This window comes from Apis laboriosa, unplaced genomic scaffold, assembly GCF_014066325.1.
Source record: "Apis laboriosa isolate Shangri-la unplaced genomic scaffold, ASM1406632v1 scaffold13_cov153, whole genome shotgun sequence".
NCBI classification, from domain to species: domain Eukaryota; kingdom Metazoa; phylum Arthropoda; class Insecta; order Hymenoptera; family Apidae; genus Apis; species Apis laboriosa.
Genome location: NW_025221370.1, coordinates 4,646,191 through 4,662,261, shown reverse-complemented (window position 1 = coordinate 4,662,261; position 16,071 = coordinate 4,646,191). Strand labels below are relative to the sequence as shown.

Here is a 16,071-nt window from a genome sequence, read left to right as displayed (position 1 = left end):
AGTTAAACAAATTGATCAAAGGATCAGTTTATTAGATTCCATTCCTTCCTTCGACCACCGACCAATCGTAATCCCATATAAATAAATCCTCTGCAAAAACTCTCTCCAACGATTCTAAACCCGATTCGCCTATCGAATTCTCTCAAAAACTGTGCGCGCGTTACGCATGTCTCGATTCTAATCGCCTCCTCGAAAATCTCCTCTCACCACCGCGTCGTCGTCTCGGCCGCCAAAAATGGCGGCTCATCATTTTCGAGATGGTTATTTTCGCTCTGTGAACGAGAGGAACACGGAACATAATAGAACGGAATGCGGGAAATCTCGTGAACGAATCGTCGGATCGCACACTTTCACGTGTCCCGCACTTTTCTTTCCAACGTTCGTTTCTTCCATGCGTGAAGATCTCAGGGTTGGTGCACTCTGCTTTCACTTGCACGCTTTCGGGTTTCGAGAGAGGTTGGACGAGGCGGCGGGACGAGGAGAGACGATGACGCGCCGACTCGATCAGATACCGCGAGAAACTTTTATTCCCAAGTCGCTTCCGATTCCGAGGTGATCCGATCGTTTCGTGAGAAGAATGATTGGGGTGGTTCCTTCGATGCTCGAGTATTGATCGAGAGAGGTTGAATGAAACGATTGCAATGGATCGATTAGGGATGGAAAGAAGCGCTAATTTTTTTCTACACAATAATTGGTGATTGCGTTAGATTATTCTTAACATTTTGCAAGAAATTCGCAAGAATTCAATGTTTGATCGAGTGTTACGAGTTTCTCGTTCGACCAGATTTGCCTGGTGAAATTACACAGGCTTCGTTTCAAACTTGACGGTATTCTCCAAGTATATATTCTCCAGTGCCAATATTATACATCTCTCAGCAGTAAAATCAACGTATACGCGTGATATATGTTCACCAATGACCAAAGCAAACGTTCCCTCGACTAACCAAAATCAAACGTTTCGCTCAAAAGTTTGCTAGAAATCCTTCGGGGAAACGATCCGACTAAACGCTCGCCCTTTTCGTCGTAACTATTTTCCACGGATGCTTCCGTGTAAATAGTCATTTTTAAACAATGTGTCGGCCCGTTAAAAACGTCCGAAGGCATAAAATTTACGAAGAAGCTACAAAGATTCTTGGTCGTTATAATCAAGGTACCGGTGAACCAAGCCATTTCTGGCGAAAATACTGTTGGCTTCGGTTCCGATGGACGTGGAGGGGAAAAGAAGAGAAAAAAAAAAAGAAAAAGAGAAAGAAAGAAAGAAAGAAAGAAAGGAAGGAAGCAAGGAAAGAAGGGAGGAAAAGAGAAGAGGGAGGGGAAAAAATGAAAAAGAAAATGGACGACACGAACGGTTAGACGAAAGAAGGCGAGGAAGGCAGGGTCAATAACATACGTTTTGGCCTCTCCTTCTTCCTTTTTACTCGGAAGATAATTCGAGAGCCGGCTCGAGCCCTCTGGCCAAAGAATGCGCTTTCTACGTTGCATGTATCGAGCGTCCGTGCTGGCGCAGCTCGCATTGACAAAAGCCCCTGAGCTGTGACTGTATAATAATCGTGAGGAGGGGAGAGAGGGGGATATATAAAAATCCGTGGCAAGTCTGATACCGTCGTAATTGTTGTATTAATGTCGGTAATATATTTTATACGTAATTTTATCGTTCCAAGATGTCGCACTCTGTTATCCTTCGTTCGATTCGTTTATTCTCTCCTCTCATGTTGCGAATAATTCATGCTCGGGAGGATCTGTGATAATCGAAAGCGTACATTTCTCTTGAAGTTTCTGTTCTTTGTAAAGGATTTTTTTTTTTTTATTTTTTAGAACTATTGGTTAAGTTCGAATGGTAATCGACGTGTGATAAAAAAAGAGATTCTTGAGAGATTTTTTTGAAGATCAGAGGCTCGACTTGTGTTAATCGAAATGCATCTGAGGTTTGTTTTTTCCAGAGAATTTTTTTTAGAATTGTGATTGTAAGTTGATACAATATGAAAGGAACGCTCGAGAGATGTGTAATACGATCGTATCGTGGATATCGTGGATTTTCCATATAAGTAAAATCAGCTCGTGAAATCGGTCTCTCTCTTTACGAGAAAATCTTTCAAATTCTTCGCTAATTAATTCGAAACAGTTTCGATATACTTTCTCACTGTACTCTTCCCATGATTGTTTTCCATTGTTGCTCGTCGCTTAATAAACAAAATTAATGACGAGTTCGTTAAGATTGATTTTTTTCGATACTCTCTCTCTCTCTCTCTCTTTCTCTTCGATTCTCCAGATTTGTAAAAATCCTTGTAAAATAACGTTTGAAAAATATTTAAGTCGTACGATTTTATGAAACACTATAAATTAAGAGGAAAACCAAGGGGATGAAAAACTGACATACTTTTTTTTCAATTTTGAAGAGAGGGGCCCTTTTCACGAAAATATAATGGAACGTGAAAGAAACACATAAACAATTTATAACTTGTTTCTCGAAAGTTGCTTCTTCGGGAAGGCAATGAATACCTATAGTATATTACAGTTTGCGAGTGTGACACAGCAGCATTGTTCCACGTAGACGTGACTTCCTCGTATTTTTCAATTACTCGGTTGCACCACGTGCTGGTACTGCACACGTTTAATATTTTTCCAGAGCTTCGTTATAACTTTCCGCATGAAAGATCCTATTCAAGAAAAAAAATCGTGAACATTCGATGCGCGATGTATTCGTTTCCACGAACAAATGATAGTTCTATTGTGCTAAATCTTTCATTTTTTTTTATTCAATATAATAAAATTAGGATATTGAAAGTTATACCACATAAATAAAGGCATAAATATAATTAATCGGAGAAATGATCCAGACACTTGATATACGTATCATTGTCCAAGATTTTTCACCGCTCAATTTATCATCCACGAATATCAATTATATTCTTCCCTTTTTATAAATTTTCTCGCGCGAAGAAATAAAGGTTTAAAAAATAATTTAAACGGTACCGAAACCTCTTAGCGTTAAATTTCCTTTCCTCAAGCTTGGAACGAAATTGTTCATCGACAACCGACTTACACTTCGTTCGAAGCAACGATAAAAAGAAATCTGAAATGCTGATAAACCGCGCCCCTATCCAAAGAGGCGAACGCGAAAGCTATACTTTCCAAGTGGTTTTATCTCCGACAAGGCAGAAGTTTCGAACGAAGTTTAGAGGCGAGGCAACCTCCAACCCTGTAATACGCGTATTTAATAAAACCACGATAGCGAGGCGAAGCGAGGGCTCGCGTATGTCCGAACGTTTCGATAAGTCCGCCAATATATTTCACTCGCAGCCGAAAAATGTTCCCAAGCCGCTTCACCGCACCCGATACTATTTATTCCGCCCTCGTTCGTGGCGGCTCGCATACTTCGCCTATGGGTGTGTACTATCGGAATGTGTTGAAACATTGCGGCCACAAGGAGGTCGGATTAAATCTTGATACATTGCCGGTATCCACGCGTAAAATTCGCGCATAGAGCACACGCGTCTCTGTGCACACCGATACGTACAGGGTGTTTCCTTTTAACTTGGATGCGTCGCCGAGGATCGAGATCGGATCAAAAATTTATTTTACTGCGATAATATTGCCTTGTGTCCGTGGCCCGTGTATTTGATTTCGTAATTGAAATATGTGGAGATCGTACGTGAAATAAATTGCTTGTGGAATAAGCAAAAAGTTATAAAGAGATATTGAGAGGTATTAATTTATGCATATGTTTAAAATTTTTAATATACTGTAATCGATGCGGGTAATCATTCCCTCCTATAAAAGGATCGAAGTTGAAATATCTTCTGGACTAATGATTCTCGATATTAAAATAGCTGAGTAACTGTTTTATAAGAATTAACAGCCTGCATCTTGATCTAGATTTTTTCTCTCTCTCTTCAATCTTTATCTCTTTTTCTTTCAGGATATCATCAAGAATGCGAGTGCGTTTGATCGATTTATGATCGATCAATAATAGGAATGTAACAAAATAACTCGCATATACATGAGATACACATCGTCTTCCCTTCGAAAGAATTAAATCGATCCCATTTAAAAAGAGACTTGACCCTTATATCCCTTTACCGAGGACAGCTCCTTTTCAACAGCTTCATTGCTAAAGAGCGATGCTGAGAGTACTTCGTAGGGGTTAAAGGGAACACCGTGTACACTCGATTGCGCACGGCTCCATGCACACCACGACACACGAAAACGTAAAAAATGGGTGATTTATCGACGGCGAGGCCGATTGCCGATAGTGTACATTCTATCGTAGCGAATTACTAAGTGGCCACTTGTCCGCCACAGTTCCTTGTACATGAATTATTCTATTCCGTGACCGGTCGTCGCGCGTCCGCGCCGGCTAATTGTTCCTTTCCCCGTCGACGAGTAAAATCCCTCGTTAGCGGGTTACATCGACCCGTGATCCGTTCCACAACCCTTCCCCTCCTCTCTTCTCTCATACGTTTCCCCGGTGAAATTCGCGACGCAACGATATTATCCGAGGAACACGCTCCCCAATCCCTGGGCCGCGTTTAAACTTTCGTTTATGTAAGCGGCCGGTTCTCGTGATGTCACCGTCGTCGTCGTTGTCGTCGTCGTTGTCCTTCTTCATTATATATGCCCACTCTGTTCCCTCGACACTCGTAGCAAGGATATTGTATATTGTGATTCGCGATCGATCGCGTCACTCGTTCGTCGAAGAGGGCGTGTGTTAAATGCATTTTCTTTCCAGTTGCGCGAAGGAGAAGTATAGTGTGGCTATCGAAGAATCTATTTCGTGATGAATTGACATTGATAGGGAAAAAAATGACGAGAAATTTATATCCAATAGTAATAAAGCAATAAGGTAACTCGCGTCGATAAATCAAGTATGGAAGGGAAGGATAGTATCCATTAAACATCCCATTTATGGGTTGACATAATCTTTAATAGCCTCGACCATTTATGAAAAGTCAGAATTTATTTCCAATGTTAATAAAATGGCTATTTTATATTTGGGAATTACTTCAATATATTCAATCGCGTGACGAGATGCACGACGAAATGGGCGTCACCGTCATCGTCGGTGAGAAGTCGTATCGTTTGTTCAAGGTCAAGGAACTTGCAATTACATTACAATTCGATCGCTAGGTTTTATCTATATTCGTATCGTGGAAGAACAACTTATTTATACGTGGTTTTTATACGTATTTTCTCGATCCATAGTTGGAAAGTTCAGTGATCTGTAGTTTAGAAGGGAAGGATGATCGCGACAACGTCGACATCTATTAACGTCGAGCACGCGACAGCGATCTCCTGCGTTAACCTATAAGAGAGGGAATAACGGATTTCGTGCCGTATCAAATGTTGCGTGCCTATGCGATCCGCCCAGCAATTGTGAATCACAGTAATTACGTTACGTGTCTGTTATGTGATTGGTGGTAATTAGAAAAGATCGTTTCTTTTTTTTTTTTCTTTTTTTCCTTTTTTTCCCCTCCATTCCCATTCAACCAACGATCTACGTGTCCCTCGATGCCAGCGATGCCCTCGAGCATCCTCGCGATCTCTTTTCCCTTTTTCATTGAGGTTCATTCGCTTAATTGGCTCCGTCGCTGGCTAGCGTCGATTACGCAAAGCCTGAGGATTTTTCTGCTCACGACCGGGCTATAATTAGTACATTCCTTTTTCGAGTAGTCACGAGTCGCGTGGACCCGTTGTGGAGCCGTGTGGTTAACTCGATTGCGGTTTATATAGTGGCGAGCCAAATGGATAACTAGGCTGAACGTGCAACGAACTATAACGAAACTTTGCGCGCGAAAAATTGTCGTCGTAAGCGGTTGAGAAAACAGAAGCGGGCGATGTTACGAGAATTGCTAATGGTCTAAATGGATCGTGTTAACGCGAAAGGCTAATATTGCGGAATGGAAAAATATTTATCCCGTGTACGTGATTATTAGATAGAGTGTCATTCGTTTAATTTCCATATTTCTTTCCACTTGTTTTCGTTTCGTGATTATCGATAAAAAGTCCATCGAGAAATCTTCCATTCGAAGCAAAGAGATGGCTACGCCTGTCATTCGTCATCATCGAGAGAGATAGAGAGAGAGAGAGAGAGAGAGGGAGGGATAAAGGGTGTTCCACGGATAATAGAATAGATGGGAAACGAGGATACGCGCGAGGCACGCAGAAGGGAGAGGGGAAAAAGGAGCAACTGGCAAGGACGCTCATATACGTTACCATGTCGTGTTCTCATAATCGATTAGCCGTCCGACGAGAGAAGGAATCCCTTTCTGTAACCCAACACGTCTGATCCTTCTCTCATTCTTGAGAGAAGAGAGGCCACTCAAGCATTTAGGACCATTCTGGCCTTGCGACCGCCTACGTTCCAGACCTTTGTCTCGCGTCCAAGAGACTCGACCATGCCTCCTCGTCGCGGTGGCAACTCTCCTCGGACCAATTTTATCGTTGGCGTATATCCATCCAGGATACGAGAGTCCGGTACATACGTTGTGCGGATGAATGCGATACTATCCGTATATATATTTTGGATGGACTTGTGGCAACAATTTTTTTAATCAATATTGAAAAGAAACAAAATTAATTATCTCTTCGTGAATGATTTAAAATTTGTTAATGAAGAATATCAGGATTACGTATGATACGTATTTCTATTTTTTATTACTTACACAACGTGTCATTTCATAATATATAATTTTTTCATAATATTTTTCATATTATCCAATGCAAATAGTTGAACAGTTAAAACAAAATATATATAAATAACGGATACAGTAATCGTGAATATTATTTTATATATATTATATGCACACATAGTCGTGCGACTGGATACTTTTGAGCGGTGATGTACATGGCTATACACACTGGCATGTATATACCATAGTGGCGAAGCCACATGAAATTGAAAGTTAGCGTGGGTCGATAGCTACCGCCCAGACCGGTCCAAGTTTACTTGGGCATTAAGTTTAGCGATTGGCCCGAGAAAATATCACCGTTCTTTCGTCCACCACGTCGAAAACTCACGATCGCGCGAAAACCGTATTTCGAATTTCGATCGTTCCACGTTACACGTATATATGTGTATATATCTGGTGCACGATTTTCCACCGGGATTCCATTGGCCGATTGTAATTAATTAAATAATTTATAGCCGCGAGACGAAGGAAGGACGATCGAGTATGCGAGCTTTTAAAGGCCAAGGGGCAATTAACCGAGTATAATTAAAGTTGGCAGACTAATTAGCCGGGTATGTTAATATTAATTGCGGCTTGGTCCACTTTTTTTTTTTTCAGCCCTCTTTTTCGAATTCCCATGATCCGGACCCCGATATCCCCCTCCCTCCCCCTCCTCGGTTTCGATATAAGCGGTTTTACGTACAAAGAGGCGTACTCTATCGGTGTACCCTCGCCGATCGAAAATCGAGCACCACGAATGTATACCTACCTAGGTATTTTAATATTCATTATTTTGCGGATTTTTCGATCCTTATCTCTGTAACGAGCTTGAGGATACTTCTGTGGTAGACTGGAATAATAATTATTGAAAATATCGTGGACGAGAATTACGATAGTTGACCTTGTTCAAATCTAAATTCCCCATTTTCGAGAGTTTAAATATAAACTCTCTGCAACTCTCTCGGCCGTTTTCCGCGATAGAAAAATGTAATCATTACGAGCAGAGAGAGTAATGATGGTGTTCTCAGAAAAGAGAATATCGCAATTCTTCTGAAATAGAAGTAATATAAGTAAACTCTTGAAAAAGAAAAAAGAGAGAGAAATACTTTGAACGATAAACGATTATTCAAAAGAACAAAATTTCAAAAATAATAAAATCTAATTTAATATCCTCGAAAAAAAAAATATCAGCAATTCGACAAGAATTTTCGAACGACGATAAACGTTTTTTCTTACGCAAGTAAGATGAAGTGATTTTCGTTTCGATCACAGGTCACCGGCCAATTATTGGACACCGAGTTTCAACCGACGGTCACAGCGACATGCAAGTCCGGTCATATGACGATACGAGTGAACCTAAATCAGAGTTTCGTGGGCGCCGTCCACGCGAGAGATTTTCGAACGCCGCAATGCATGGCGCCCGGAAACGGGTCGACGCACGCGACGTTGGCCATCAATCTTCTCGCGCCCAAAGGTTCCCCGGATTACTGCGGCGTCTTGGTAAATAACGTAAGTTATCCCCTCCATTTCTTTGATTAAAAACTCGATAATATATACGGATAATATATACGAGATTTGTCTGGCAAGTGTTGGACCGTGTTCGTCTCGGGAGTACGGTTTAAAACAAACTTTACACGCGTCCACAACCGCGTATTTCCGTACAGTCATTCGGCCGACAGGAGAGAAGGAAAGGTCGTTGGGTGACTTACTCGTTATACGATCGTCGCATCACACTGATAATAATGAAGATTTTGATTGATAATGATGGAGAATGTAATAAAGTCTCGCTTTTTACGTTTTTACTAAATCATCATTTATGATCTGTCAGCCACTTTTTCGACGCCTGAACCTCACTTCCTGCGACATATGGCAGATTTTCTGAAATGGAAATAGCCATAAAAAGGAATGAATCTTAAATTGTTATAAAATAATGAGCAAATTTTTTTTTTAACAAACAAAAATATTAAATCTACGGAGTATTAAGCAATTATTCTTACATTGAATTCTCTCCCTCTCACGGGCAAATCCCAACGAAGAATCAAAGAATCAAATTCAAATTCTTTCGCGAAATAACATCGGATAAAATAATGGCCAATAATTCTCGCGTCTCTCAACTTAATAATCCCCGAGATACCCTTAGATACGAGGGAACATGTTGTAAAACCACTCTTATGAATCCCGATAATATCAGAAACGTAATCGAATAAAGGATACCTTGTTCGATTCTTGTTATTTCCGCGATATCAACCCGAGATAATCGTCCAAAACGGTTTCTTCAAAACGGTCGCGAGCAAATTTCTCTCTTAATCCCTGTTGTAATTCTTCGCAGGACACCGAGGAACGGTCCATCCCCATCGCGGTAAGGATACACAAGACCTTAGAGCTGGCTGACGATAAATTTTACGTGATCACGTGCGGAAAAGCTGGATTCAAAAACGCCAAGTACATATAACAACAGTTTATTAATATTAAATCTCGCGATTATATGCGAGAGAGGGGGAAGGGGAGATCTTAACGCGTAACGACACGCGATAATTTTCTTCTTCTTCTTCTTATCCTTCCTGCGCAGGAACGAGACCTCGCTTGTATCGTTGCGCCTTTTGGACGGAGGCCACAAAGTGCAAGAGGCTATTTATGGTCACAACTACACTTTGCGTGCTGAGATCTCGCGACCAGATGGTTGGTACACGGCGTCCTCTCGCCCGATCTTTACCCCCTTTGCGTTTAATTGGAATTAACGAGCGCGCGTAAACGCGCGAACTCGCCGCTCCCATGTGACACGCACTCATCCATCTTTCTATGGGTTTCAGGTATGTACGGGATCAAAGTGAAGTCGTGCTTCGCGTTTAATAAACGTAACTCCAGTGTCCAGCTGATCGACGATAAAGGGTAGGTTTTATCATAATATTCGCCCTCTTTCGAGTCGATGGAAGTTCCATTTTCAAAAGTTAAAGTATATTATTGGTAGTTGTATTTGGAATTGCCATCCATCTTTGGACTTTCCTCGAAGAGAAATTTTCCTTTTTTTTTCATAAAAATTTGACACAGTGTTGGTATTCGATTTCACTGGAAATATAATATTTCTGATTTTAGATTGGATATTATTTTAAGTTAGATAAATTTTATTTTTACCTGATTCCTCTTCGAAAGTATTTATTTTATTTTCGTTTGTTAATCAAAACGGATTCCTCTTTTGCTATTTCTATTCTATTATTGAGATGGTAATTCCTAATATTTCAGTATATTTCTTACAGTAAAGGATAAGGTGACAATCCGGTTACGCAATAATTCGTATTATTGTCGAAGATTTATGTAATCCAGATATAGATTTTGCGCGATTCGAATTGTCACGGCTCGATCGCGATAATACCGAATTGCGTAATCCTCCTCCGTTTTCCATGACAAAGGTGTCCCGTAAAGGCTCAGGTGATGACGAAATTCATCTACGATCGAAACACCGGCCTGGCGGATGCGACATTGTTCTCGATGTTCCGGTTCTCCGATAGTACGCAGGTGCATTTTCAATGCGACATCGCCGTATGCAGAGGTAAACCGATTCGTTGAACGACTCCCAATTACGACCCCGGTTTCAAATCTGGGTCGTCCAATGTGCCGTTCAACTTAGCCGCCAATTAACATTTCAACGTGTGTCGCGCGAGAAGTAGCACGTGCCTCGTTACACGTAATTCGTCTTAAGAGAAAATAACACGCTTCCTTCCGAGGTTCGAGGAAAATATACATTTTCCAAGAAACGAACGCAATTAATACGTTACCTATTATATTCCAATGAGGATATATTTATCGCACTTGTGCGATGAGCACAGGTGTGCGGTTGGAAGGAAGATGGTCAATCGTCGATATATATAAAAACCGTTTCTGTATACATTGTAACATGTTTTCTTCTCAAGTATAATCTTTCGAGTCGATCAATTTCGAACGACAAAGCAAATATACCACTATCTCTGAATAAACATGGTTTCATAGAAGAAACGAGATGTGCTACTTTTCCTCAACATACTCTCGATACTCTCTTCCTCGGGACTCTATGGGTATGTTCGAACGGTACCGACCACTTTGTATCTCGTGTCGGTTACGTTCGATTACACTTCCTTCTTGGCCCAGAAGAGAAAAAAAGAAAGAGAGAGAGAGAGAGAGAGAGATTTGAAAACGCTTCTCCGGTCGAGCGAACGGTAAATAACGCGTGGAAGATAAAAGGTGAAACGTAAATGGTTTATCCTTTTTTTTTTCTTTTTCTTTTTCCCCTCCATCCAGGAAGCTGCGGTATCCCGGTCTGCGACGACGATAACGAGGAAGATATAAAGGGAGCGTCCTTAATTAATAGGCAAAGCGTGAGCGGCGAGGAAGGAGTGCTTCTGGCCGGCACGAGCGTGTTCGTTCTTAACCCTGGTCAAACGCCGTGTAAATATCGCACCAGTACTTTTCATACCCCGCTTCCTGCTTTTACTCCTGGCTCACCTCCTATACCAACCAACGGCTACGTGATTAAACCTGCCTATCTGAACTTTTAACCCCCGCGCGCTCGAATTAATTAGCCGGCGCGGGTAATTCTCTATTTTCCGAAGCTGCGTACAGGCTGGGATACGATCAGCCTCGGGGGAACATTGTATCGCGATAGCCCATTGGACCTGGCTAGCTGTCGTCGTATCTCGATAACGACGGAGGATAGCGATATGTGCGTGTATTAACCCTTTAAGTGATCCGTGAAGTGAACTTGCGAAGAATGAATATCTGTCTATAATTTTTCTTTTTCTTTTTTTTTTTTTTCTTGTTAATCGATTAGGGTAAATTGTTGTTGCAAAACGTGGAAGAATTCGATCGCGTTGGGTTAGTCAAAATGTGTCCGTTAATCTATTCACCTCTCGAGCGATTATGATTACCGTACATGCTTGCCACGAAATTGAAATTGATAGACGATGCACTCTATGTTAAAATTTAACGTACACGTGTCAGTGTATCGTGATGCAACGTATGGTTAATGTATCGACGGTGACGTAGCAAGGGATTAATTGCATTAACTTCACTCGTGATCGAAATATATTAAATTCATGTCAAATAAAATATATGTATATATATATATATATATATATGCTTGAATATTCCAGGAAAATTGCTATCTATGTCAAAATTGTACGATCTTACGTGGCATCGGGTTATAAGATATACAATGTTTCGAGCGATTGCCAATCTGCGCGCAGCTTAAAGAGATGCACACTGTATTCGATCGTAAAGCAAGAGAGAGAGAGAGAGAGGGAGAGAGTCTCGGTTGTTAACATACACCGGTTGATTTTCCAGCGGTTCAGTCATTGTACGAGGATGGCAGCGTTCACCCTGTATGGCTGTTATGGCTGGCGGTAGCTCTCGGCATCCTGTTCCTCATCATGCTGATAATCAATATATTCCTCTGCTCGGCGATGACCTGCAGCTGCACCAGGACGGACATTATCGAGAAGGAGCCATCGATTATCGAGGACTACGATCCCTATCGTAGCTGGCACGGATCCCAATACGGCTCGAGGTTTTGACTTTTCTTTCTTCTTTTATTTTCGTCTTTCTTTCTCACAGGGAGGTGGGGAGGGGAAAACCGATCGTAACTTCGATCACGAACCAAAGATTCCTTGAAACTTCGACTTGTAATTACCCGCAGGCGAATATGAGATTCCCTGTTAGCGCGTACCCGGTTAATTGAGATGTTTGGAAAACGGGGATCCTTTGGGAGAATGTGCGTGCTTCGAATTGATTGAAACGCGGTAATGAAATGGGTGGATTTCTTGGATAGGGGTTGGGTCGGTAAGAAATAATAGGAAATAGTAACTCACGTGAGTTCATCGACCATTTGGAAGATACATCGAGGATGAATTATTTTTCGATAAAAATTAATATTCTTTTCTTTTCTCTCCCTCGTACGAAAGGATATTTTTAACAGAGTAAAATACTGTTCGATGATAATTTATGAAAAATTACGACGATAATAATTTACGAGAAAACGAGAAATGTCCATTACACGCCACGCTTAGGAATCGCAACTCACACAGGGAATCCAAACGCGTCGCACTCTTAAAACATTTATCGCTTTCGATCTATTCTTCTTCTTTTTTTTTTTTTTTTTTTCTTCTTCTTTTTTCTCCCCTTCTTCTTTTTTCTCCCCGTCTCCGGAATGACTAATCGCAAATACACGCTCGATCTAACGACGCATTGTCACCGAAGCGATTATTCTTAGTAACGACGCTCAAAGAGTGAATCACGATCTTTGTTCAGGTACTCCTTAAACGGGAAGCAGGGATACGCTTCCGGAGGATCTACGATGAATTCGACGAGGTCGATATCGACGAACAGCGACCACTACGCCATAGTTCATTCGAGGCCCGGGAGCAGATACTCGGGTCCGGGCCAGAAGCATCATCATCATCACAGAGGGCCGCCATCGAACATCGGCTCCCATTATTCCGGGAAATAATATTCATAGAATTTTTACAATAACAAAAAGGTGGAAGGAAGGAAGGAAGGAAGGAAGGAAGGAAGGAAGGAAGAATAGAACGAACTGTTATTTCCTATGATGTCTCGAACGCATAATTCAAGCTCTTTTATAACAACGCAACCGCGCGTAACGGGTATCTAGATTCAATAGAGTCATTGCTCACGCTGTTCAAAGACGAACTACATGGACAGAGGCGTAGACAATGGTTGATCCTTGACTCGAGATAAAAGCATAAGGACGCGAGACGCAATAATTCGCTTAATTACAGCCCCTTAACGAAGAATAATAGACACTTGGCCACTTTGGCCATGTTCGCTTCGCGTTGAGGATTGACTTATCTAATTTGATACGTCCTCGATAGTTGATATTAATGCATCGATAGAAATATCCTGATTTTTTTTCTTTTTTTTTTTATTAAATAGAGAAAGATCAAATTTAAAGATGGTTTATTATTATTTGAATTTTAAATCGGTTTTGAAAGAAAGAACGAGAGTGATGAAGACAAAGTGAAAATTATTTATAATTTGAATTTTCTATTATTTTTCTTTTTAGACGTGTTGTTTCTGTTATTAAAAGATTATGATACTTTTTTTTTTTTTTTAATTCAAGATTCAAGATTTGATTAACTTTCTTTATGAATAAATTTCTATACGATGAGAATAATAATATCAAGTATCGAGATATCGACAATTCCATTTATTAATAGCTCCATATGTGAGAAAGTTTTTCAACTAGATCGTATATGTATCATATGATAGTCATAAATATAGGTACTATCTTCTTTTTTTTTTTCTTTTACAATTTTGCGCAATATCGTATTTGATTAAGCGAAATTACAGACGAAACTTTTGTACATAATCAGAAATCATCATTCTTTGTGACCAACGATATTGTATATCTACAGAAACGATTATTCTTGCTATACCTGTATCGTTTCGTGTCGTCCAAATAAAAAGTATTACGTGCGACAAAATTTATATTTTGTACAAGAAGAAAGTAGAGAAAAATATCCGAGAAAAGTTCTAAAGAATTAAAGGAAAAAAAAAAAAAAAAGAAATATTCCTAGAAAATTAATTTTTATTGTAACAATTCAATGAAACATTCCGTGTTCAACGAGTCACAAACACGTGTTTAAATACAGTAAAAAAAAAAAAGAAGAAAAATTAAAAATAATATGGAATACATTTATTCAACCTGGATCCATCCAATGGAAACTTTATGATGCTAAATTTAAAAAAAATATATTATCATCATCTCATTGCGTGAAATTCGATTTTACAAATTGAATTCCGCCTGACACATTGCCTTCTGTGAAATGTGCGTTTAATGGATGTAAAAGTGAATGAACGCCAAGATGAGACGCAAAGATGGCTCGCGTGACTCGGCTTGGAGGAAAATAAGGCATTTTGAAATATTAGAAATGCAGTTATTCTGTATGCAATAAATTTGTGCGCGTTCAACGCCGAGATGAAATTATCGGTAAAAGTGTACGACCCTGGGTTGTTGCAAGGGTGTGTTGCATACTAGTCGTTTCATGAATACGTCCAGTCACGTAAAGACGCGCGCGCATTATTCGCTTTGTCATACTAAATACTTCGCCGAGGACGAATACGAGCCTCCATTATACTACGAAGTGCAGTTAACGCATTTTAGAGTTTCAAATTCACGGATAATAAACTGTTAAGTTTTATTATTCATTTGTTGGCAATGGTGAACGCGAGTAAAACAGTGTAACGACATTGAAAAATAAACGATATAGTACAATAGAAATATATATATATAGTATATAAATAGTATATAATAGAAAATAAAAATTGTATTAATCGAGGAAGAATTCTTCTGAAATTCAATAAAAGCGAATAATATTGAATATATGCACGATATATGTATAAGTGAAAATAAAAATTAAAATTGTATCAATTAACGAATTAGCGAAGAAGCATTTTGAAATTTATTCGAAATTTATTCGAGAAATCGAGTAAATTTGGGAAATTAGAATTATTTAAGAATCTTTCTTTCCAGTCGAAGATACGTTCTTAAATAATTTTTTTCGATTCGAATTAGTCGAAATGGATGATTGAAATGAAGTTGAATTAAAACTTAATTTAAAAAAAAAAAAAATTGAAAGAATAATGGAAGACAATTTCGAAAACAAGAAATAAGAGAATCCACGATTCTCTTCTTCGAGAATTCTGTACTCGTTCACTTGCACATGGTTAATTATTCGGAAAAGATCAACGGGTTAAGCATACTGTTTTCTTCCTGGTTTAATCGAACGAGCTCGACTAGTACCGCTATTTTTGCAACTTCATTTAACACAGAACTTGTTAACGTTAACGATAACAGTATCCTAGTTTCACGCTTGGCCGTTGTTCTCAGATTTTTAAGAAAGTTGGGTCAACGTCTTGTCACGTGTTGCGCAATGGTGGTAAAGAGACTCGAACGAGAATCCCGTGCAAGTAAGAGGTTTCTAGGTTTTCCAGGAAGGAAGTGAAGAGAGAGAGAGTTTTAAAAACAAATTTATTATTAAATGTACATCTATGTATATCTGATAACGGAATATACGCGAGTTACTCGCTTAAATACTACCTGTACAAAAAACACGAAAACTCATCTCTCCATGTGGACAATAATAATTGTTGAATCTCTTAGGCATTTTTTTAATAAATAATCGTTACAAAGCTCGACTTTGTAATTCTTCTCGGTTAAATATAAAATACAGTTTTTATTATACATGTTATAAAAAAATAAACGAATTCAGCGAATAATCTTCGCCGATTAATACTCTTACAAAAGTGTTTTAACTGTACATTTATTTCGTCGAAAAAATATATAAATAAGTTAAAAAAAAAAAAAAAAAAGAAAAGAGAGAAAAAAGAATTTGTAACAAAAAAGATAAAACAATGC

The 16,071-nt window shown here is 39.4% G+C and overlaps 1 protein-coding gene across 1 annotated transcript in view; it reads left to right on the top strand.

Moving 5' to 3' along the window:
• The window catches only part of LOC122721057, a 28,950-nt gene extending 14,613 nt beyond the window's left edge, over positions 1–14,337 (top strand). The window contains exons 2-9 of the mRNA XM_043948275.1: positions 7,941–8,177; positions 8,998–9,110; positions 9,238–9,347; positions 9,479–9,557; positions 10,076–10,215; positions 10,941–11,087; positions 11,982–12,204; positions 12,945–14,337. Of these exons, the coding sequence (XP_043804210.1) occupies positions 7,941–8,177; positions 8,998–9,110; positions 9,238–9,347; positions 9,479–9,557; positions 10,076–10,215; positions 10,941–11,087; positions 11,982–12,204; positions 12,945–13,143 (1,248 nt within the window). The 3' untranslated portion in view covers positions 13,144–14,337. The remainder of the gene's footprint in view (positions 1–7,940; positions 8,178–8,997; positions 9,111–9,237; positions 9,348–9,478; positions 9,558–10,075; positions 10,216–10,940; positions 11,088–11,981; positions 12,205–12,944) is intronic.
• The last annotated feature ends 1,734 nt before the right edge of the window (positions 14,338–16,071 follow it).